At 43.1% G+C, this 24,646-nt stretch overlaps 1 protein-coding gene across 1 annotated transcript; it reads left to right on the forward strand.

The window, feature by feature from the left end:
* Positions 1-623: 623 nt before the first annotated feature.
* Positions 624-22,966, forward strand: syt17 (synaptotagmin XVII). The gene is made up of 8 exons (XM_048247004.1): positions 624-1,038; positions 3,575-3,592; positions 8,250-8,398; positions 12,099-12,259; positions 12,615-13,234; positions 14,433-14,553; positions 15,760-15,915; positions 20,607-22,966. The coding sequence occupies exons 1-8, from the start codon at positions 1,024-1,026 to the stop codon at positions 20,801-20,803; spliced, it is 1,437 nt and encodes a 478-aa protein (XP_048102961.1). The 5' UTR covers positions 624-1,023; the 3' UTR covers positions 20,804-22,966.
* The last annotated feature ends 1,680 nt before the right edge of the window (positions 22,967-24,646 follow it).

Raw genomic sequence — 24,646 nt, forward strand, 5'->3', positions numbered from 1 at the left:
GAGTACTCCAGGCACACAGGTGGCCTCGTGGACCCTGACTCAGCTCGTAGATGCCCTGCATAACATGTTGCCGTGGCAGCAATTACTCTCCCCACCTGCCGCCAAGCCGCCATACCCACCCACCTCTCCTCCTCCTCCTCTTCCAGCATGCACCCACCCACCCCCACCTGCCCATCCCCCCACTGCTGCCCGTCTGCCTCCATCTCGGAGAGCGATGGAACAACAAGTGGCCGTATGGTCGCCAGTCAGGTGTCTGCTGCTTCTGCTGCTGTTGTAAAGCGACTGACTGACTGCGGAGGGGGGAGACTAGGGAAGCGGAGAAGAGGAAGAGAGGAAAGAGAGAGGAAAGAGAGAGGCACGCATGACAGATCTGATACCCATCAGTGTTTCATTGAAACCTGGATGACTCACCAGGCTCTGATAGGAACACAGGACACAAGGCGGGGTGGGGGGAGAGATAGAGAGGAGGAGAGGGTTGTCATATACTCAGGGGGAAAAGAGCGTGCATCTTGCGTGTCATTTGTGGAGAGTGGGCCAGACAGAAGAGAGAGAGAGAGAGAGAGAGAGAGGGAGAGGGAGAGAGAGAGAGACTAAGCTTTTGGGTGGGTGGGGTTGAAGATGGAGGGAAGGAGGGAGATTAACAGATAGAGAGGAAGGGAGTGAGAGAGAGAGAGAGAGTAAGTGAGTGAGGGAGGAAGTGAGTGAGTGAGAGAGGTTTGTTGTATTGTTGTTGTTGAATGTGGCTGTTTTAATTTGGGAGAGGAAGTCAGTCTTCCCCTTTGAAATGGATTTTCCTCGGAGGGTTGGGACGAAGAGCAGCCTGGGGAACAGCTAAACCACTCACTCCCGTCACGTCTGAAAGGCATCCTCTTCCTCTCTCTTTCTTCCCATCCCTCTTTCTCTCTGTTCCCTCATTTTCTCCCCTTCTCCTGTTGTTCTGGATGAGACTGAAGTGGTGGCTGTAGGAGAGGTGGCATGAAGCTCTGCATGGACGCTGAGAGGATGGGAAGAAACTAAGGAAGGATGGCTTACACACAGGTAAGCCCCGCTCACTGTTTTTACACTAGAACCTGCCTAGCACACACACACACACACAGACACACACACAGTCTGTAAAACAACACAGACAAAATGTGTCTGCGAGTGGATATTGGGGTACTGAGGACCTATTTTAGTGTTTGCAATTCTGACCTAGCTCATATTCCTTTTTCCTGGCTAACATTGTTGTTCCATAGTTCAAGGCCATGGATGGCAAAATGTTTGTTTTATTAGGTCTCTTAATGAGCTGTCACTGCTTTCAAAAGCAATGGATATTCATCTCAGTTATCTCAGTTCCAAACTGATGTCTATTCTATTCCAACGTCCATACTATTCAGAGGTTTATTAAATTATTTATTTTTAGCACATCTTTTCAACCATCTGTTGCATTGTTTGCAAATAACTGACAACCAGACTATGCACTGAAAACCATTCAATTGGTAAATCCTATAGTATATAGGCTACCACGCATTAAATTGCTCACTGCTCGCGCTACTATCCACTGCTCTCTCGTGCCATATATTAGAGTGTGCTTTGATGAAACCTGTTCCTGTGACTACTCACAGGGCTATTCAACAGGTGTAGGATTACAAACAAACCTTCGTGACTGAAGGAGAAAGAGATCATTAGCTAATAGAGAATAATTCAATTCTGGATGTTTTTCTTATCAGATTTGTATTGGCGTCATGAATAAGAAAGCTTTCAGAGCTTGACTCTGAACCTGCACAGAAAACCTCAGGACCATTTTCATTTATTTTATCAAGGATTGTGTATCCTACTTCTATTTTCCAACGGTGTAAAGTGGGTACATTCCCTAAGAATAGACACAATCTAATAAGGATAATGTGTTTGAGGTGTTCGAGTTATTTGAGGTATATACACTGAGTTTTTGACTTAAAAGTGTGTGTTTCTTGGAAAGGCTTGAAAGTAGATATGAATTATGAATGTCAGTGCATGTGTGTGTGTGTGTGTGTGTGTGCCTTTTGTGCCAGCCTGTGTATTTGTACGAGATTTTAACAGTGTATATACACATGTTTAAGTGTGAGTAGTGTGCATATGTGTGTGTATAATTGTTTATACGAGTATGTTAGACAGCAATTGTTAAATGTGTGTGTGTGTGTGTGTGTGTGTGTGTGTGTGTGTGTGTGTGTGTGTGTGTGTGTGTGGACTATAAATGTGGTTGCGTTGGCCATGTGCTCTGCTGGGCTTTGGTTGGTGACCCTGGTGCGTCATCGTGCCACACAGCCCAGACACAAGTAGAGCTACTGGAGGGTGGTGGTGGGGGGGGGAGACCGGAGGGCGGCGCTCATATCACTGTTGCCGTGGATACAGCCACAGCTAATTGCAAAGAAAACATCGAGACTGGTGATGAGATGAGGAGCACAGAGGCCAGAGCTTGTGTAGCACACACACACATACACACACACACACACACACACACATACACACACACACACACACACACACATACAGAGACACACTTCTATCTTTCTATCTCTCTGTCTCTCTTTCACATACAGAAACAGTTTCTCTTTCTCTCAATCTCTCTCTCTCTCTTCAACACACAAGCAGACTCATTGCGTTTTTGTTGCTTTTGTGTATACCTCGTCTCTGTCCCTCATACACAGACAGAAATGCATCCACATTTAAGGCTCACATCAGCACACAACAGGAACTGGTGAAACACAACATAGGTGTTAGATGGTGCTGTTTTTCCATTCACACACATTGGATGGAGGGGGGCATGATACAGTAAAAGACCTGACAGGATATGGCCGCAGAAGAAACAGCTCACATATAATGTCACTGACTTTTGTCAACACAGGATCAGACTCGGTAGGTAGATTGGGTTTATGGGGTCAGTTTTGCGTGTATCTGCTTTTAATATCAACATTTTATACGTGCGCGCGCGTGTCTGTGTGTGTGTGTGTGTGTGTGTGTGTGTGTGTGTGTGTGTGTGTGTGTGTGTGTGTGTGTGTGTGTGTGTGTGTGTGTGTGTGTGTGTGTGTGTGTGTGTGTGTGTGTGTATTTACCATGATCAACAACATTCTGATGTCAGCCTGTAGAGGTGAGAACATAGCCCAATGGGAGTTATACAGGATGGAATACAAAGGCAAGGCAAAAAGCCAAAACTGTAAAAGTGCATTATGTCTTGGATATTTCAGTCAAAGCAATACCAAATGATGTTGATCTATTAGCTATATACCACACACACTTGACCACTTGTTGCTGAATTGTTGCTCCAACAAGACACAATGTATTTATATTAAACAAGACTTATAGGCTACTGTTGAAGTTTTTCACCATTGCTTCACAGGAAATGACATTTTCCAGCACTAAGATGAACATATTGTAGCCTATGTGGTAGGCTACCACAAAGAAATTATTTGATAAACTTATGCTTTTACTAGCTGTATGATTGTAGGCTACTCTGGCCTTCCTGTGTGTTTTCCTCAAACTAAACTTGAATGGTTTCTGTTGCCCTCCTATTGCCTACCCGTGATCCTTTGCTGCTATGCACCGGTGAAAAGGGCAGTTGGAACCCATCAATGAGGTATGTGACTTTTTTAGTTTTTTTTTTTTTTTGTGCATAATGCAGATTTCATGGATAGTTTACTATCATATTCATCTGCAGAATGACGTTTATGCTGGCACACAGGCCATGGTCCAAAATAGTATAGGCCTATTCAGCGCAGACAAATTGCTAAATATCCAGCTCTGTTTGCTTCAATCAAAATATTAGTGTTCATACTTTGGCCTGCTTGTTTAGTTGTTCAGTCTTACTTGTCATATTCTACCCACACACAGTCTGAAACGATCATCTCCACTGCATGAGTCCACCAATCCGTGGCAACACATCACCCTTTTTTTCTCTCTTCCCGTTCCGAGCATCTTTCACCTCTTGCCTCCTCTCCTCCTGTGTCCTCAACCCATTATTGGGACGGACCAGTTTATAAAGTCCGACCCACGCTGATATTTTCATCAGGGGGCAGCCAGGTTTGTGTGGTTTTGAGGGCAACCACGTCACCTCTCGGCGTGTCCCCCCTCCCCTTGTCTGATTGAAGTCTGTTCAGAACAAGTTTCTGTACATGGTTGTAAGGTCTCGCGGACTCGTCGTCACGACCATCCAATCTGCATCCGAAAATGTGTTTGTCGTTTGAATTATTTCTGTTCCCTAATCAGCAGGGTATAAAATTGCCTCAGAATAAGTTTTGTTTTCCTTTGTTTTTGTTCTGGCCTCTAAAAATGCAAAGGCACGGTTAAATATTTGAATGAATATCCGTGAGATGTTTGGAAGTGTGCCTCAGCCAGCGGTGTCGTGTATGACGGGATAGGCCTGTAGGCACAGTTGGTGGTGTTGACGCACAGCAGATGAGTCACACAGTTTACTACTCGCCCACTCTGGAGGCCATGGGCCGGGTCTGCTATTTCTTCTGCATCAGTTGAGCCTAATGCATTTTTAAACACACTGAAGGTATTGTTGGAAGTCGTTCTTGCTTTCATACATGAGGTCATTTACAGAAATACTTTTATGTGAAAGGAATGCTGAACGATCTCATATATTGAGGTGATTGCTATTGAAACCGGCCATAGTCCCTTACGAGAAAGAATTTTGTTCTGCTAGTAGTAGGCTAACCCTAGTGTATAACAATTCTATGATATAGGCCTACTGTTGTACTACCGCTATAATAGGCCTATCCTTGCCCTCTGTAGTGCTTCTAATCTAGTATGTCCCAAAACATACTGTAATAAATGTGGGTTTTCTTTGTCTTGCAATTAAATTGCCTTAAATACCAGAGCCTGCAAATGAACACAACCAGTTGTTTGGGCAAATATAACAATCTTTATTAATTCATATCACATTCATTCTATTTTAAAATGTGCAGGGGGTTCACGGAAGCAGAGGCAGTAAATAGCAGCTGAGTAACCAGCTTCATTAAATGATCTCACTCATTAAAGGTGTAGGGGAGACCGGGTATGGTTGTAACATGGGGGGAGTTGTAACATCACCAATTCCACCAATCAGGGATAAGATATGAGCCATGTGCATACATGTGACAGTTTCTGACTCCTCAGACTTCCTTAACGATCACACATGGACATTTTCAAGTTGTTAGTGCCATTTATCCCAGAGTAAGGAGAAAAATTCAACATCTGAGGTAAGAAAGTAACTTTTTTTTTTTAGATTTATTTTTTTTCTAGTGCTTTTACCATTGTAGATACAGTTGTATGAGTTACATCAGGTCAAACTATAGTTTCTCTAGTAAAGAATGGTGTAGCTCTCTCTTGCTAATGTCAAAGCACCATGCTAATACAGCTAGCTAAACAATGGATGACAGTGGTGGGGTAGGTTGTAACACATTTTTTGAATATGTTACAACCTGTGGAATGGGGCTAGTAGACCCATTTAATGTCTGTTTAATTTCATCTTTGTGTGTGTGACTGTTCAGCCCTCTCTCTCTTTCCATGAGAGACACAAATACATACACACACAAAAGTATAAACGTTGTGGTTTTTATATTTAGTTTAAAACGTTAATATGATCTCCATTCTCTATGTGAAGAACGGATTGTATGGTATACAATGTTGGTGAATCTATTTTCACACCCTGTGTACCCTGTTTATGCAATAAATCAGTATATCAAATAGAATTCCATTGTTTTTCTGCATTTTTTTTTACCTGTTACAATCTACCCCAGTAGTGGGGTAGGTTGTAACAAAGGTACACACTGTATTTGTCATAATCTCTCAAATTCTGTAATATAATTGAAGAGATTTAAATGGTTGCCACTTGTAGTAGACAGATGTGGGTACTTTGCCAAAAAGTTCCAGAACTGTAGCTTTAAAAGAAATGGTAGTTTTAGGTGCTGAAGAAAAATGTGTTACACCCATACCCGGTCTCCCCTACGCTAAATCACACACTGAGTTCCACACGCCACTGGCACACACATCACCCTATAAGAAGGCACTGCAGACTATTTGATCACTCCACTCTGAGAATTACATACGCACCCGCAACCGCTTAAGAGAAGTTACGATCATTCTGCATACACAGCTACCCCACTAACCCCGTTACCATCCCCCCCAATGCACTCCTAAGAACACACACACACACACACACAAGCGCGCGCACACACACACACACACACACACACACACACACACACACGAATAACCCGGCTAGGCTACCTGTCTTCGTCGCCGGCAATCCTAAATGACTGCGAACGACACCCTGACCGCAGCCGTCAGGTGATCTCCCCTCTCGCTTCCCCCCTTCCCCTTTTGTCAGTTCCGTTTCAGGTAACCCCCCATCAGCCTCACCTGTTGCAGTTCATTCAATTAGTCCAAATTCAGTCCCAGCTGATTAACAATCCCCACAGTCCCACAATTCAATCACATCACAATACTATAACATTGCTATAACACAAACTGACCGTGGTAAAGTTGGTTTTATATTGGACGTTGGATATTCGACACATTCGAAAAATCTATTTAGCACTGACTATGAGGGTCGAGTTTGTGTCAAACCAACTTTAATGTGTTTGAACAAGGCCTGCCTATATTACACAAAGCTTCTTTTGTCCAAAAACCCATGTTTTGATTTTATGAATTTTTTTATGCTGATAAAAGATTTCAATCTATTATGCGGCTTCACCTTTTTACTTACCCATACTAAAACATCTCCTGAACTTAGCTTACTGCCCTTTCTAGTACACAAAGCTCCTTTTTCCCTAAAACCTACTCTTTGATTTTATACAATTTTTAATCTTAAATGTTTCAAATCTATTATGCGGCTTGCCCTTTTGACCTACCCATGTCAAAACTCATCTGGTGAACTCGGATTACTGCTCTATATAGTACACAAAGCTTCTTTTTCCCAAAAACCCATTCTTTGATTTTTATAAATATTTTTAATGTAAAAAAAATGCTTTAAATGCTTTAAATCTATTATGCGGCTTGACCTTTTCACCTACCCATGTCAAAACACATCTGTTGCACTCAGCTAACTGCCCTTCATTTCACAAAGCTTCTTTTTTCTAAAAACTCACTCTTTGATTTTATATTAATATTTTACTATTCAAAAATGCTATAAATCTATTATGCGACTTCCCCTTTTGACCCACCCATCTCAAAACACATCTGCTGCACTCAGGTAACTGCCCTTCATAGTGCACAAAGCATCTTTTTTCCAAAAACTCACTCTTTGATTTTACATAAATTTGTAATTATTAAAAATGCTATAAATCTATTATGCGACTTCCCCTTTCGACCTACTCATGTCAAAAAACATCTGCTGCACTCAGCTAACTGCCCTTCATAGTTTTTTGGAAAAAATAAGCTTTGTGTAGTGTGTAGGGCAGTTACATGAGTGCAATAGATGTGTTTTGACATGGGTCGGTCAAAAGGTTAAGCCGCATAATACATTTATAGCGTTTTTTGACAGTAAAAAATGTATATAAAATCAAAGAGGGAGTTTTTGGAAAACAGAAGCTTTGTGTACTATGTAGGGCAGTTAGCTGAGTGCAACAAATGTGTTTTGACATGGGTAGGTCAAAAGGTCAAGCCGCATTATAGATTTAAAGTATTTAAAGCATTTTTTTACATTAAAAAATATTTATAAAATCAAAGAATGGGTTTTGGGGAAAAAGAAGCTTTGTGTCCTAGAAAGGGCAGTAAGCCGAGTTCAGGAGATGTGTTTTAGTATGGGTAAGTCAAAAGGTGAAGTCGCACAATAGATTGAAATATTTTATCAGCATAAAAAATTCATAAAATGAATTTTATCCAAAACATGGGTTTTTGGACAAAAGAAGCTTTGTGTAATATAGGCAGACCTTGTTTAAACACATTAAAGTTGGTTTGACACAAACTCAACCATCATAGTCAGTGCTAAATAGATTTTCCGAATGTGTAGAATATCCAACGTCCAATATAAAACCAACTTTACCACGGTCACAAACCGTGTGGTCCCTATTTGGACATAGATAGAGATGTATTAAAAACAACGCAAGTCGAGTTGTTTTCTACGGAGCCCAGGAGGTGTCATTGCAAGATATTTTTGTGTAGGCCTATCGAGAGAATGTGCACTCATTTAACAATTAATGAAAGTCCCAAAGTACTATAAAATTCCTATCTATAGTTCTATGTTACGGGTGTTCTTATGGTCCTCACTAACTGTAACTCTGCACCCCTCTCTCCTTGTGTTGTTTTAGGGGGTCCTGTCCAGGCTGACTGACCTGCTGCTCTGCCGCTGGTCCTGTCGGTCATGTTGGCAGTGGTGCTGGGAGTGCAGCTGCTGCCAGTCCAGTGATGAGGAAGTGGAGATCCTTGGACCCTTCCCAGCACAGACCCCCTCCTGGCTGTGAGTATCCTGTCCTCACTGGGAGATTACGATCATGTACCCTACATAAAGTATTCCTTTAAATTACTGCCATAATTATGTTATTTATCACTTTTACACATACTTGTGGAGGTACTGGCTAGCAATATAGACCAGTCCACTAAATTTAATTTCTCAAAGCGTGTAAGGGTTCTTGACAGTTTAGTTAAAATTCTGCCAAAAGTCACAGGCAATTGTTAAGTTATGTCTACATTAAGAATTTATTGACATATAACATCTTATGGTATATCGTTTCAAGTTATAACATTCATGACCTACTATAAAGTTAGTGAAAACCACTTTTTTTTTTTACTTAAACATCTCTTCTTTTAACAGCTTACTTTTTACTGAAATACAACATTGCACCACATGTAACGGTCCAGTGGTACTGGTAACTCTACCATTACTAGTCTAGTTGGGTCTTGAAAATATTATTTCAAAATGACACAGAAACAATTATTATTATATTAAATTATATTATTATTAACAATTATTTGTGTGAATGTAATGTATGTAACAAATACATATGCTACTAAAGATAAAACTAAATGTTTTAGATCCACTAGTAGAACCTGTCGCTCTTTAGATCCACTAGTATAGAATCTGTCACTCTTCATTCAAAAGGAGTCAGAGTCAATATTATCGTCAGTCAGGAAAATGGTTCATACTCTGAAGTTACTGCCTGTACAAAATTGGTAAGATATATACAGTTTTCAACATATGCAAAAGTACACATTTTACTTCTACTATGCACTCCAATTAATGTCCTTGTACAAGTATCAAATTATCACTTGATGGTCTTTTGGGCCCCCACATCACCTTCCAGCCAATGCTGCCTTGAAATCCACGGTGGGGACCCTAAAGACCATATAGATCCAAATGATCCTAGGTGTGTAAGCAGCTCCCTCTGTTGGTTGCTCAGTTACAACTGCTGGGGAGAATAGAATTTCTATTGTCTGTTTGAAATCCAGATGACACAAATCTATGGTATGTGGCCATTGTGATATGGCATATGAGTGTGTCAACGTCTGTGTGTGTGTGTGTGTGTGTGTGGGGGGCAGGCACAGAAGGGGAGTATTTGAGAATACACACACACATAGAGGATGAGTATGTGTTGGTACTTTCTTGTGAATCATTACACATATGAGTCAACGTGTCAACGTGTGTGTGTGTGTGTTCTTATACCTTGTGCATATGAATGTGTGTGTGTGTGTGTGTGTGTGTATGTGTGTGTGTGTGTGTGTGTGTGTGTCTACTCTGAATGTGAGTTGTGAGTCTAATGAGACACTTTTCACACTGAGCTGACCGCTGCCAAGAACTTGCCATGATGATGGAACCACTAAGTTTGTTTGTTTGTTTCTTTGTGTGTGTTTGTGTGTGAGAGAGAGAGAGAGGAAGCAGAGAAAATGCACAAACAAGCACTTTACTACCACTAATCCTATTTAGACAGCAATGCCCGTTCTGATGACAACTGCTGTAGCGTAACCTCAAACAGTTTGTTCAAAACCTCCCTATTTAATGTTACTTCCTCATGAACCTTTGTTCTGGTTTAAGACGTTGAGTTTTTAAAAAGCGGTGGGGAGTTGAGCTTGTTTAGCTGCAGTCAAGGCCATCTATTTGAAGAGAGTACACTGGCAAAATCAAAAGGAAGACAGCAAGACAGAGAGGAGAGGATAATGTGTTTGATATGCTGGCTGGAGGGGAAGATATGAAAGGATCTCACCTCATTACAGCTGTGCTGCCTGGGCTATGAATATCATGCCCAGCCTTTAATGACATCACCCCCGAAACAAAGCAGGTGGGCTGCAAGGGTCAGCCCAAGCACAGGGACAGGGGGAGATGACCTTGTTCCAGCACCACCAACCACACAAACACAGCAGAAAAAAGAGAGGAAAGCAACCTGCGTTGTGGGACAGAATGTCAATCATTTCCCTGCTGTTGCTTATGAACTCTCTCGTGTGGTCATTGAGTTTCGGAATCAGAGAGATGACACGCTACTGGGTCTCTGAGGAGAGTGTGTGGGATTATGTCACGGGGTTTGGCAAACTGAGGTCAGCGATCATGTTCGTCACTGTGTGGTGCATCCAGAGGTTCAGCGGGAGCTGTGGTCAGTCCATGAAGGTCATGTTGTATGTTTAATGGGCAGGGTCAGGGGGCTGCTGAGGACAGAACGGAGTTGCAGCGGCTTCAATTCGGGGTTGGCGGTGTAACGTGCAGCGGTGGGCACTGTCATCACACCACACCCAACAGGATATTACACAGCTGTGCCACACCAACTTAACACAGACACAACCATAGCTACAGTGTCAACACATACACACACGCACGCACACACATGCACGCACACACACACACACACACACACACACACACACACACACACACACACACACACACACACACACACACGGCATCATCATCAAGTCATACTCACACAGCAGATGCACAGGCACACCCCTCACATAGACACAGACACACACACACACACACACACACACACACACACACACACTCTGACGTAACAGTTATTTCTGAAATCCTTCTGGAATATCCCATTCATGGTCATGGTGAGTTCAAAATGAATGATCAAATAGTTTTTCCACAGTGATTATTTTTCTCTGTGTCCACGCCGTTGGTAATGTGTGCTCTGGTCTATTAGCCCTTGGCATCGGGTCCCTTTCTCTCTCTGTGCCAGTCCTGTCCACCTCCCAAGCCCTCCACTGCTCCCCTGCCTGCACTGGCCATGTGTTTTAGATTCCGAGGTTGCCGTAGCAACTATCTCCCTGTGAGCTGTAGCCATGGACACAAGGGGTCCTTGATGATTCCCAAGGGATGACTGGGAATTAGGCTTCCAGCAAGAAACCCTGGGCAGGCTTCTACCCCATGCTGAGAGAGAGGCAAATAGCTAGAAATAATAAAAAAGAGCATGAAATAAGATGGCTGAGTTGTACCAGATATTGCGTAATATCAGGCATTACAATTAATCAGAATTTAATAAACCCTCCAATTCCCTAGGAATTATTCACGCCCCAGAAGTTTTGAGCCAACAGTTTTCATAAGTACTGAAGCTATGTATTTTTACGCATTACATCACAATGTGGACTTTCTCCTCATTTGATGTAGTTGCAACACTTTGTCCTTCTCAAGCTGTTTGTGAAAGTCATTTGTTAGAGTTATTTTAGACAACAACCATCCCCGATATTGATTTGGCTGCTGTAGTTGCAGATAGAGTCATCGCATGGAATTAGATTGCCCCACTTGATTATGGGATTGTGAATTTACAGCAACATAAACATGCCCTGTCACTTCTCGAGACTCAAGAGATGTTTTATGGTGGGAAGTGGCTAATCCCCAAATCTAGATTCAGGACATTTCAGCGCCTTTTACATCCACTACACACAGCAAATGTCATTTACTCTGTCTCAAAGTATTTATACAACAAGTTCATGCCTCACATTCAACCACACATACACGCTGACTGTGGTAGCTTTTGATGAGGCACAATAGAAACAACTGCCATTTCTATGTAAGGTATTGGTGTTTGAATGTGTATTAGAATAGACAATAATGCGTAATATATTTTTTATTCCCAATCGATGCTCTTTCCCCTTTCTCTTTATTTTATCGATACATTTATTCATACTTAATCTCAATATAACAAAATGTCTCTTGCTGTTTTTAGTGTCAACGACTGTCATGATGATAAAGATGGGAACAATCACAGCATCATCCAGCGGTCCACTGGCAGCTCCATCCACAATAATGGCCACAGTAGCCCCGGTCAGAGGCGATCTAGCACAGAGATCACTCGCTCCACCCTGAGCTTGGCCCGTCAGCTATCAAGTAAGTAAACCCACCCCACCTCAGATCCCCTTCAGAAAACCACGCAGGCTCATCATATCTTTTGTACTTTAAGGCAACACGCTTTTCAGACAACAAAACAAACTGTTAAAGCTGTTCATATCAGTAGGGGTGGTTTTATTGCCGTGGTACTTTTTACACATTTTTGTAAATATTCTGCTGTGAAAAAGCTATTCCATTCCATTCTGTTCTATTTCATACTGAAGTTATGTTGTCTTGTAGCCTAGTTAGCACCAACTTATCTCATTTTGCCAAAGGTTCATCTGGGTATTCCTAGGCTAGTTGTCTTGGCCAAACTGCATTTTAATTGACCTTAAATCATTACTCTCATGAATAGGTTTGGATGCTCGTAGACCCAGCTCTCCCTTGGTGGACGTAAAGCCAATTGAATTCTGGGCCATGGGCCCGAGGAAGGAGGTGGTGCAGCCTCTGCGGAAGCCCCCTCCGCCCGCAGACGACTACTTTCGAAAGCTTGAGCCGCGGCTGTACTCCTCTGACTCGTGTGGTGGTGACGATGTGGACTCGCTGACAGACGACGAGATTCTCTTGCGCTACCAACTGGGCATGCTCCACTTCAGCACTCAGTTCGACCTCATCAACGGACACCTGAGTGTGCGCATCATCGAGGCCCGCGACCTCCCGCCACCGGTCACGTGCGACGGCGCGCGACAGGACATGGCGCACTCCAACCCCTACGTGAAGATGAGCCTGCTGCCAGACCACAAGAACTCTCGGCAGACGGGGGTCAAGCGCAAGACACAGAACCCCGTGTTCGAGGAGCGCTTCACCTTCGAGCTGCCCTTCCTGGAGGCACAGAGACGCACGCTGTTGCTGTCCGTCGTGGACTTCGACAAATTCTCACGCCACTGCGTCATAGGGAAGGTGGCGCTGCCACTGAACGAGGTGGACCTGGTCAAAGGGGGACACTGGTGGAAGGCATTGGTGCCCAGCTCACAGGTACAGCCACTCCGCTCTTATCAATTCATTTCAATTCATTCCTATTCTATATTCAATTCTATTTATTTTCTATAGTGCCAATAGCAGAGTCCAAATCCCTTTTAAATAACAGGATACCTTGACCAGAGCCCAAGTCTTATGGAGGGGGGGATTCATCTTTCTGAGATTATTACCATAGAGTACATGTAAATACTGTCATGTGCAAAAACCAAAAATGTCTAAAAGATGAGATGTGATGTGCTGTTTGATGCTGCAGTATGGACAATACCTGCTGATACTGCAATTGTAGTAGAAAGAATGGATCCAGGGTGTGCCCCACTGTTATGCTGATGTTTACAGAGCTTTGCTTGAGCACTATCGTATAAGCCCCACATCTGTTGTGACAAGTGTGGTTAAAGCTTTGGGGGAAAAAGGCATGTCCCCAATCAAATTTGTTGTAAAGTTCCAACAGCTGTTCACCCATGGGTTTTCAAGGCAAGTCTTCTATAGGCTCCCTCCCCATTTGGTAAGGATTTAATGAGATTGTTAGATGAAATCAATCACCTGTCCTCTAAATCCATTCAATTAGCTCAAAAGCTGAGACGTTTTACTAGGGGTTGACCTCTATGCTCTTAATTGGGTGTTTTTGTCCATCAGCACTGGTGAGAGGATTGATTCAATAGGGGGAGGCAGTTCTCGTAAAGGCATTGAGTTCACGGAGAGCCAAGTGGTCCAAGCCAAATTCATGCTACTCGATTCCATATGGAGGATTTTTCTTAGCAATACATTTGTTTGTGAATTCCGTAATTATGCCTTTAGGCAAGTTCTATATAGCCAAGTAAACAACTACATCATGGTCTCCCACTAAGCCATGTATGCTTGAAAACAGACCTTCCTGGGAGTCATTTTAAGATGCTGCTTTTCTCCTGCTTTCCTGGTGCTTCTCTCCTGAACAGCTACTTCTTTGTGCAAGATATAGAGAACCCTCTTTGGAACCGTGGAATAGTCTGCACAGAATAATACATGCTGCAACCCAATAATGCAAAATGGAATGGAATAATCTCTTACCACTTAGCCTGAGTCATAGCGCCAGAAGAGACTCTGGCACTGTCTCCTTTGTTGAACTATGCACAGATTAGATTATTTGTTGTGCCACGTGAGAATGAAACAAATGAGAAGTATTCTCCTTTTGTTCTCCAACGGCTCCCTCCGTGCTCAGAATGAGGTGGAGCTGGGTGAGCTGCTGCTGTCTCTGAACTACTTGCCCAGTGCCGGTCGCCTCAATGTTGACATCATTCGTGCCAAGCAGCTACTTCAGACGGACATGTGCCAAGGCTCAGGTAACATCTTCCCATCCCAACAGACCACTGACCTGTGCAGTACACTGCACAATGGTCAATGCAGTCACCATGGTCTTCAATGGGTTTACATTATTAAATGTGTTTGGACTTATTCTGGTTCTTGTTTTGGTTCTTTTACTTAAAGTTAGGCCCGATCCCATTTCTCATTCTTACCCCTTCCCAAGACATAGGGGTGAGAATATTCCCCATGGAAATGAGACACCACTTTAGTCACATTGAGTGAACATACACTATATATACACTACACTGTATGTATATATGCAGTTATTCCACTGCTTGGTTGAATTTTAGAGCGTAATTTAGAACGTGCATTATGTGTTCAATATGTTATTTGAACACCTATGAAGTAGATCCATTGTTTTGGCCATATCTCACTTGTATATTAATTTGCCAAACTTGTAAAGTTTAAATGAACTGTCACGTTGCATCCAAGCCTTTAAATACAGACGTTCAGAACATAGCAACATTTAGCATTTAACAGCTTTTATCTAGTTGGATGGCGGTAGGCTAAATAAAATAGCGATATTTCAAAGATAAGGTTAATCAGAGGTACGAGGTACCACCTCGACCGTCCATTATTTTCTGTTAACAGTGTCGTCCATTATCCCTTACATAAATACCAGTAGATGCAAATGTTCATTTCAATTCATTTTTATCTTGGCACCCCAAGCCCAGATATGAATGTTAGTGGCAGGTCTGCCAGTTTAGAACAGTAGAAAATTAGAAAATTAAACTCCTGTGCAGTAGAGGGGGCATTCCTGACCCTGTGGATTTTCTGTGTGCTCTGAGGGTGGAACATTTTGCATTCAAATGATATCACTCTCATCACACAATGTCAACGCCCAATTTCATCACCCATAATTCTTGAGCTGTCCAGAGTTATGGCCATGCTTTCAAAAGTATTTAACTGATGTTAGGCAATTCAGAATTTGTATTTGTCCAAAGAGTGACATGATGAGACTGATGTTATGAATTTCACAGCAATAAGATTCAAACTAGAGAAACGGCAAATCACTTTTGTTAGATCTACCAAACCAGTCTTTTTAAATGTATTATTTTCATATACAGTAGTCCATGATATCCATTATTATTACAAAAAATATAGAAAAAGTATATAATTATACAAAAAACTGTTCATATGTATTTTTGGCCATTTATAATAATTGTCCACTGCCACTCTTCCAGATCCCTTTGTTAAAGTGCAGTTGGTCACTGGCTTGAAGCTGGTGAAGACCAAGAAGACCTCATGCATGAGGGGCACCATCGACCCCTTCTACAATGAGTCCTTCAGCTTCCGAGTTCTCCAAGAGGACCTGAACGAGGTCAGCCTAGTGTTCACAGGTAAGTGACGTCAAGTTTGCTCCTGTTTTGTATCTAGTGGCCATCAATTGTTAAGTGACATTTGCATTAAAGCTATTTGGTTAAATTATCCCAAAAGGCTCTATTGTAGAGAACTACCCTACTGTATTAGTCCTCTTTTTCAGGGTTTTACTGTTGACAAACAATTCTGACTTGTGATTGACTAATATGCACAAAGGTCAAAATCCATCACCAAACTTGTACCCCAAGGATTAGTGACCCACCAAATTCTGACAAACCTGGACTAGCACAGAGGATCGAGGTTTCTGAGGACAGACTCCCTTTCACCCAGGCCCTCTGCCTCAGCCAACACATCGCCCTGCCATTAGTTAATTGGACCCCACAAGTGAGAACTATATTTCCATAACAGTTTAAGCCGTCCTGAGGCCCTGGGAAAGCAATACTGAGCCAGGTCGGGATGTTCAGTGACAGAACCTTTGCGGGGAGACACATTTCTGAAGTCCTCGCAATTAGAGCAATCTCTGTGGCGACCCCAGGGCTGCCACTGCAGTCCTCATTAAGGCTCATTTAAATGCTAGCAGCATTTACTTGATTAGCAGCGCTGCCAGTCAGGCCTGAACAGTGGCCGAGATCAAACCGAGTTACCCAATGCGCCGGCACACGCTGGCATTTAGCGTGTTTGGGGGAAAGGCGAGAGGAGACGCCACATCGTTCTCGCTTGTCACCTGGACGAGCGTGGCTCCTCGGTAATTGCACGGGACCTTATGGTGACCTGAGTTCTTAACCTCACTTGACCTGACCTAAGGTAACCTCACCGCATGCATCTCAGCCACTGACACAGATGCCGTGTGAAACCTCTGCTCAACAGGCAACACAGCTACAAAGCACTGGTGCTGTGTCTTAATGGAAATACCAAGGAGCATGTTTGTGGACGTTTGTAAAGACCATTCATAATTGATTGTTGTAGGAGAAGGTTGAAGGTTGGATGTAAGTAAGCATTTTTGTGGTAAAAATGCAAGAATTTGAGCTAATGTTTGTCACCCCTGTATGGCTTTAAGTAGCATTTGATATTCCTTAAAATAAGTAGCAATTGATATTCCTTAAAATTCCACTCACCAATTGTAAGTCATCTGTCACAAGCCACAAGAATACTTCAATATTGCTATCCATTTGCATGGGTATATCTGGTATAACCATGGAAGCTGATTTCACTCACTGGGCCTACTGGTCAACTCAGTGTTCTAATTAGTACAACCAGGCAAGCCACCCAGATTCTCCAGCTTTCTCCCTGAAATGCCTGGTCTCCTCCATAGTCTGTTGCCTCTCTTTACTCCTCTCTCTCTGGACGGCGGACATTCGGGGCCTTTTGCCCACATTTCCTTTCTGAAGTGTCAGACTACAAAGGGCTTCAATCAGAGTGCTGCGCCCTCTCCACAACCCTGCTAGCCCTCAGCAGCTATATTTGTCTCTGTCTGTCTGTCTGTCTGTCTCTCTCTCTCTCTGTCTGTCTGTCTCTCTCCTCACTCAAACCTTTGGATCTCCCTGTTGGTTGCAAATATTCTCACTTCCCCATCACTACATCCTTGCTATTTTTCTCTCTGTCTGTTCTTTTACTGCATATCCATCATGCGCCGGCCTCCCACCTTATTCTCCCCTTGGTCCTCTGGCTGTTTAACCCTGACACGAGTCTGCCTTATGGGATCCATTATCTGTTAAATCACCCAGCCGGCCCTCTCTCTCTCTCTCTTTCTTTCTCTCTCTCTCTCTCTCTCTCTCTCTCTCTCTCTCTCTCTCTTTCCCCCCATATGTCTCTCTTTGCTCTCTTTCCATTCTGTGTTCCAACAGTAGCTGTGCACCTGTAAAGGTAATGGGGTTTATTAGTGCCATTTTTGGGCTCATCACGCCCTGTCTAGTTCTGAATGGAAACAGACCTCCCCCTTCCGACTCCCCCCCCACTGAAACCTGGCTCTCATCAGAGCACCCTCACCGTTTGGGTCCCGCTCCATTCCTGTCAAGGCTATTTCAGATCAGCAACGAGACAGGAGAGGATGTGTCCCAGCACAGATAGGATGCGATCAACAGCGATACTTCATCATCCACAAACGGGGGGTTGTTTGGGGGGAGGATGGGAGGTGTAGTTATCATTCCTGGAAGTGAGGATGCTGGGCCTATTCAGCTGGCACGAACAAAGAGAGTCAAGTCGAGTCGAGGTTGACTCATAGAGGCTCAAAAAGGTCTGGTTTGTCTCAGTTCCCATGAGTGAGGCCTTCATATTTGCTATCCTCCTCATCCCTGTTTTGACCATACTTTATATGGGCAAGTATAAAACCGTGTCCCAGTACACATCTGTGCCTCTGTGAGGATGTATAAACTATGAATGAGCTAACTGCTGGGCAAAGACAGGAAGTGGACCCAGCCGGAAGACAACAGCAGAGCCGGCCGGATGATATCAAGGGTTCACTGAACTGTAGGGGTTTTAGCTGAGGTCTCCCCTGGATGCAGTAGACAATTGTGTTGCACAAACATCCCATTTAAAGGCAAGCATGAATTATGAAGAGGCTGCAAACCGCAAGCACAATTTCAGCATCTGCCTCATGCAACATATTTTATACCCGTCAGAATTTGCCCTGAACATCAGATATATTTGGCATACTTAGCCTTTAGCCTTGATTCAGAAAAAATGGGCACAGCAAAAAAGGGTGCTAGAGAACAGAGTCCCAATGTGCTGTGGGTTAGTCAAGTCAAAGCTCATTCGTTTTTTGTCTCACATGAGCATTACCTTTTGGCAGAGCATACCCAGTTCAACACCTGTTTTGTATTGATCGAAATACAAAAAGCCAAATCTTGTGAAGCACACCAATACCTGTGTCACACCGCACTGGTGCTTGGAGCTGCTGGGTGAGCTTTTTAACACCACCCCCACCCCCCTCTCTCAGGGAGGCCCAAGGTGAAGCAGTCCTCAGTGCGTCACAGCGGGATAAACCTACGGGTTTGAGTGCCCTAGTTGCCAGGCGACGGCATGATGGCAGCAGCGATGCCAAAGTTGTGAGGTCACCTACTAGAGGTGATGGGGCTTTTCTGGATTTAGGAGGGATGGGGGTGGATGGTGGAAGACACTTAAGAGGCCTCCCACTCTTGTTGGAGGGATAGAAACAGTCCCCCACCTGCAGGATTTTCCCCATCACACTGCCGCCAGAGTGAATAGAGGAGGGCGGAGGAGGTAAGGTGTCATGAAGGTTAGCAAATCCCCATCCTTATTTACAGGCAATTAACAAGGCCTTTATCATCTGACCTTCATCCATTAGCTAAATTGGATTGGGGGAAAGACACAACAAACGGAAAGAACAAAAAATAGACAGTGTTGGGCTTCTTTTACGGCTTTCTATTTCTCCCATTATCACTTTCTTTCACTCTCACTCTCTCTTTTAAAGGTCTTGAGCAATTATGGGAATTTGTGCTGTACTGAAAGAGGGGTGTTCATGGATGGCTTGGCGTGAGACTGGGTCATGTTTGTGGAATTTTTGCTAAGGTTTGCTGAGGGCGCTGACTTGATGTCAGCCTCTTCACACTTGCTCCCTCAGCCTTAGTTTTATTTAGTCCTGTCTGTAACGTATTACTTCAACTTCTTTATGTAGTATTATGTTTAGTGACATAATTTCTTTTTAGTGACATTTTTTTCCTGAATAACATTGATACGTTTCAGATACTTCATCAAGCTTTTTAATCAACCCAACCTTCAATGTCTATAGCTGTTGTCAGTCTGCTGATGATCAGTGGAGCATTGCCTATTTACTTTGGGTCATGCCAGCCCAGTTTTCTGCTGAAGCCAGTTTAAACTCCGCTGTACTTTCAGCATCTTGTACAGATACTGTAAGCTTGGTGTTCCTCTCCAACTTAAGAATGCAGCTGGTTGGGCTGTAATTGTCTTTTTTACCTGCTAGTTTTCTCCTAGTTTTGTTAGCACCTCTCCCAATAGCCCTTGAGAAGATGATGTTAAAATTAGTCATTTGTCATTTTCTATCAATCATTTCTCATTCTCTTGCTCTCACCATTACGAAACACTGTTCTCAGACATCTAATGATCAGAGTTTGTGTAGGCAAAGTGACTCAGACCATACAACAAGGTAGAATGAAATTGCTTTCCTCCAAGCTCAGTGTCCAAACATAAAAGACAAAAAAGTATGGCTCTCTGTAGTGCCAAAGTTGTGAGGACAGGAGGAAGGTTTGCTCTCCTCATCCACGGCACGAAGCGAAGATGCTTCTTTGGCCTCTTGACAATGGTGGTGGTGTTTGTAGTCCATGTCAGGTCATCTGTGATGTGCACCTGTAACCTATGTTGTGTTGACTGCGCGGCTCAGCCCTGCACTCGCCCGGACTCAAACCTGCAAACAGCAGCACCTCGGATCGGGAATCGAGCATGCTAGCAATTGAGCTAAAAGCCCAGGCTGCTAGCTCTCTCACTAGCACGGCTCTTAAGGTGTCGAGAGGGAAGGTTTACATAATGTACATGCATGCACAGCTATGTACTAGCTGGCTACCGTTGCACACCCCCAGGTGCTTGGGGCTTGTCACTTACTTCACAGCGCTGGCATGGTTTATAAGGCTTCCTCCTCAAGTCAACAGTGATCTCCTTCATAGCAACGTAACAGAGAAATACATCTTTAACCTTTCACTTCTTCCTTCTCCTGTGTCTCTTCTGTCCACCCATCCAGTTTATGGCCACAATGTGAAGAGCAGCAATGACTTTGTGGGCCGCATCGTGATTGGTCAGTTCTCCACGGGTCCTCCAGAGTCCGCACACTGGCGCCGGCTGTTGGAGTCCCAACGCACCCCCGTGGAGCAGTGGCACAGCCTCCGCTCGCGTGCCGAGTGTGACCGCGTCTCTCCCGCCTCACTCGAGGTCACATGATGATGGTCTGGTCTCGTGATTTGTGGAGAAAGTGTGAAGGTGCAAAGTAATGTCATGTCGAGATAAAATTGTAGATCTTAAATGCCTAAATGCTGAGTGAGTAAGTTTTGAGGATACTGATGTTTACATCCAGAAACCCAGTAGGGAGATGGTGAGACAAGCCCAGCTTGTGAAGAGATAGATGTTTTTAAAAAATAATTTGATTATTTATCTCTTTAAAATGCTTGGATCGCTGCGTCTCACCCAGATGAGCTGCTCTTGTAGGCTTCCATGTCCTCAAGCAATACAATTGGGTATAAATCTGTCAGAAAATGATAGCTAGAGGCCTTCGAATGTTTCCTCTTGGATGATACAGTGTCAGATGCTGCCTGTCCGCATTTTCCTTTTATCACATTGATACAAACAGACATGCACATGTCACACATAACTGCTTAATAATCATTTTATTTTTTTAAAGGTAGATTAAGGACAGCAATGCAAATGTTTCTAAGTATAAAACACAAATGTGGTTTATTTTTACTGGTGTTCCATCTCATTTGATTTGCGCCAAAGGTTATTTGTTTTGTCTCGACCTAAACTGTTAACGTTGCCGCCTTTTGTTTCTCTGTGATTACAGCCCTGAGCTGAACTTTGTGTTATACATGTGTGTGTACTTTATGTGTGTATATACGTGTGTGTGTGTGTGTGTGTGTGTGTGTGTGTGTGTGTGTGTGCGTGTGTGTGCGTGTGCGTTCCTCCTTAAAATGTTAGCACTTTCGAATGGTTTGAACACCATATTCAGTATGTATTTAGGGAAAAGTAAAGATTGAAACCCTTTGAGTTAGATCCCCTTTCACATGAAGGAGTGGACACAGTGCTCACATAGTGTTTGAAATGGGCTACTTGCTAGCAAAAGTACTGAAAAGCAATCACTCCCCCCTTTGGCCTATGTCACAAAAGTAGTTGTCTATCCAGAAAACCAGTGTAGTTTGCTTGTGTTTTTCGACTTAAAGTCGCAGCGTCTTGTTTAACTTCTCCTTTCCTCTGGACACACATGTCCATCTTTGGGGGAAAGAGTCTGTTGTGTTTTTATGGGAGCACTGTCAGTTCTGTGTCAGTGTCCATCAGTGTGTTTTAGAAGCATCACGGTCTGTGTTTACCTAAAAGGCTTTTCCCATGTAATCTGTACCATGTGACCTGTATGTGCCTAGTTGTGAATTGTCTCTGATGCGGAATCAATTATATGATTCTGCCAAACTTCAATATTAGTTTAGATGACTAAACAGTGAAACTAAATATATATATATATATAACACAGTGAGAGAAGAAAAATGAAAATTAAAACTGTGCCAGTGAAGATATTTATTTATTTATTTATTTAGATAGATGGTACATATGCATATATACTTATAGAATACTTGCTTAACTACTTACCTCTACAAATATAAAGAATATATATGACTTTTATTGTGTGCAATGGATATAAATTGAACAAATTAATGTTGTTTCAGTTAGATCTTGTAAAGAAATATACTTTATGGACAACCTAAATGAAAAAAGACTAGAGAGAAGCTGATGAAACTTCCTCATTGACTATCATTGACTGTATAAATAGGGGGACAAGTGGAACATGGCAACAACAGCAAGTGGAACATGTCAGTGCAACACTTTAGAGGCAAAACACAAAAGGAGATCATTCCATCCAGAATGCTCTGTGAGAATATATCTTGCTGTCTCACCATACATTAAATGCTGCTGTGCTCTTGGCCATAGTTTTTCTATACATAACATGTGCACAGTTAATTTATTAGCCTCTTTGACTGAGATAGGGACCTACGCTCTTGCATATATAAACTGCAACCCCCATCAACCCTGTCTTCAGAATCAGCAGTATCCCTTTAAATCTATACCAATAGTGTAATGTGTCCACTCCACCAAATCTCTGCTCCAGGAGAGCATATGGACTTTTATTTTTATATACCTTACGGCCATGTCAGATGTGTTGAAGTGGTCCTTGTTAATGCGCTTACATTTTTTTGTCTCTTTGTGTATGTTTATGTGTCTATGTGTGCACACTCTGTGGATATGTTTGATCTGGTTTTTAAATGTATAAATTAAGATTATGGTGGTTGTCCTGATTTGATTTATTTCAGAGCAGTCTTTATTAAAAGATGTATTAACAGATTCAAGGGTGTGATTCATTCCATAAAAATGTTAAAATGTATTATTGTCCTTTTATAATGAAAACAAGATTCTACAATTACTTTCGTATTTTCGTACTTTCCCGTCTGATTTAAAATACTGTTTTATCAAAGAGTTTTGCAACAATGTGTGCTAACAGTTATTTTATGGACAAACACCAGGCTGTCAACAACAAATTGGTCCAAAAATAGCAGTGGGTTGCTTAAGGTAAAATGTAATGAATGTAGCACTGTCTTCCAGCACACTATGACATTAACTATCTCCATTCATTACAGGTCAGCACAGAATCAGTCCACATAAACCAGTCAAGATGTTTCCAAATTCAAGTCATGCCAGTTTCAAAAGGACACAATAATTAATTGCACAAACTTTTTGGACCAGAAGAACTGTCTCTCTCCAGCAGTGCTTGTTGGTGGACTAATGTTCTGCACCCACCCACCCCCAAAGGCAGCCCCAGTCACTGATTAGTCACTTAATTGCTTTCTTCAGTGGCACAGGAACAGCTTAACATCGCTGCAGGGGGCAGCACGTCCAGGTCAGGCAGAGCCATGGTACAGAGGCTTGTTTATGTGTGTGTAAGTGGCTAGAAGTGGATGTGTGAGTGAGTGAGTGAGTGTGTGTGTGTGTGTGAGCATATGCATTTGTGCCTGTTCACATATGTGTGTGTGCTTCAACCTGTGTGTGTGTGAACCTACAGTGTGTAATTTTGTCGTGTGTATGTTTGAACTGCACAAACACAAGTATGAAAGAGTGAGTGAGCGCATGCACACATCAGGCCCGTGCTGAGTTCAGACCCATCCTGGAACATCGCTGTTGACATTTCAGAGCTCGCCGTTTCATCACAAAGGAATGCCCATGCAGACGCGTCCACCACCGGGCTCGCAGCCATCATCATCACAGGGTGGAATTCTCTCCTGAGGAGGCTCCGTTAAAGCGTCCCAGCTGAGGGAGGCCGAGCAGGCACGCGGCCCCGTGCCACCACCAAGAGACGAGAAGTCTCTTGCGGTGTGTTGTCACTGGAGCATCCCAGCCCAGGCGAACAGAAAAATGGCTGCCAAGCGCCACAGCCCAGAGCGAAAGTGGTCCCCTGCCACTCTCATCGATTTCTCACTTTGTCTCTCTGCCACCAACCAAAACTACTGGGGACAAAACGGGGATTTATAGTATGTCTAGAGGAGAAAAAAAAGTTTTTTTTTCTTCTGCTGTTAATTTGCACGGTCTCTAAGTGTCAGGCTGTGGCTGGGGTTTTAGAAGCCTGGCAGTAAAACGCAGACACAAATCCCTGCTGGCTTTGCCTCTCACCTTCCAGGTCAGCGACTAATCAATTTGTGCAGATGGACATAGACAAATAGGCACCCCTCAAAGCTGAAGTTAAATCCAAGCCATCCTAAGACAGAGAGTGGATGCGGTTTGCATGTCTTGTATGTGGGGAGTTATAAATGAAAAAAGGTCACAGCCATGACAAGAGTTCATCACATGATTTATGCAAAACCATGGTATGTCAGCCTTACACACACACACACACACACACACACACAAACATTTATACATTCATACACAAAAACACAAGCATTTGTATTCATGTCAAACCCACACACACACAAACACAACCTCATAGAAAGTGTCCTTCTTTTCCGAATGGGCCACAGGGGAAGGGGTGGA

This window comes from Alosa alosa, chromosome 6, assembly GCF_017589495.1.
Source record: "Alosa alosa isolate M-15738 ecotype Scorff River chromosome 6, AALO_Geno_1.1, whole genome shotgun sequence".
Taxonomy (NCBI): Eukaryota; Metazoa; Chordata; class Actinopteri; order Clupeiformes; family Clupeidae; genus Alosa; species Alosa alosa.

Bases quoted from the DNA above. Each gene is read 5' to 3' on its own strand.
- syt17 (XM_048247004.1), top strand. The intron at 14,554-15,759 runs GTAACATCTTCC...CCACTCTTCCAG, and splicing joins GGACATGTGCCAAGGCTCAG to ATCCCTTTGTTAAAGTGCAG. The intron at 15,916-20,606 runs GTAAGTGACGTC...CCACCCATCCAG, and splicing joins GGTCAGCCTAGTGTTCACAG to TTTATGGCCACAATGTGAAG.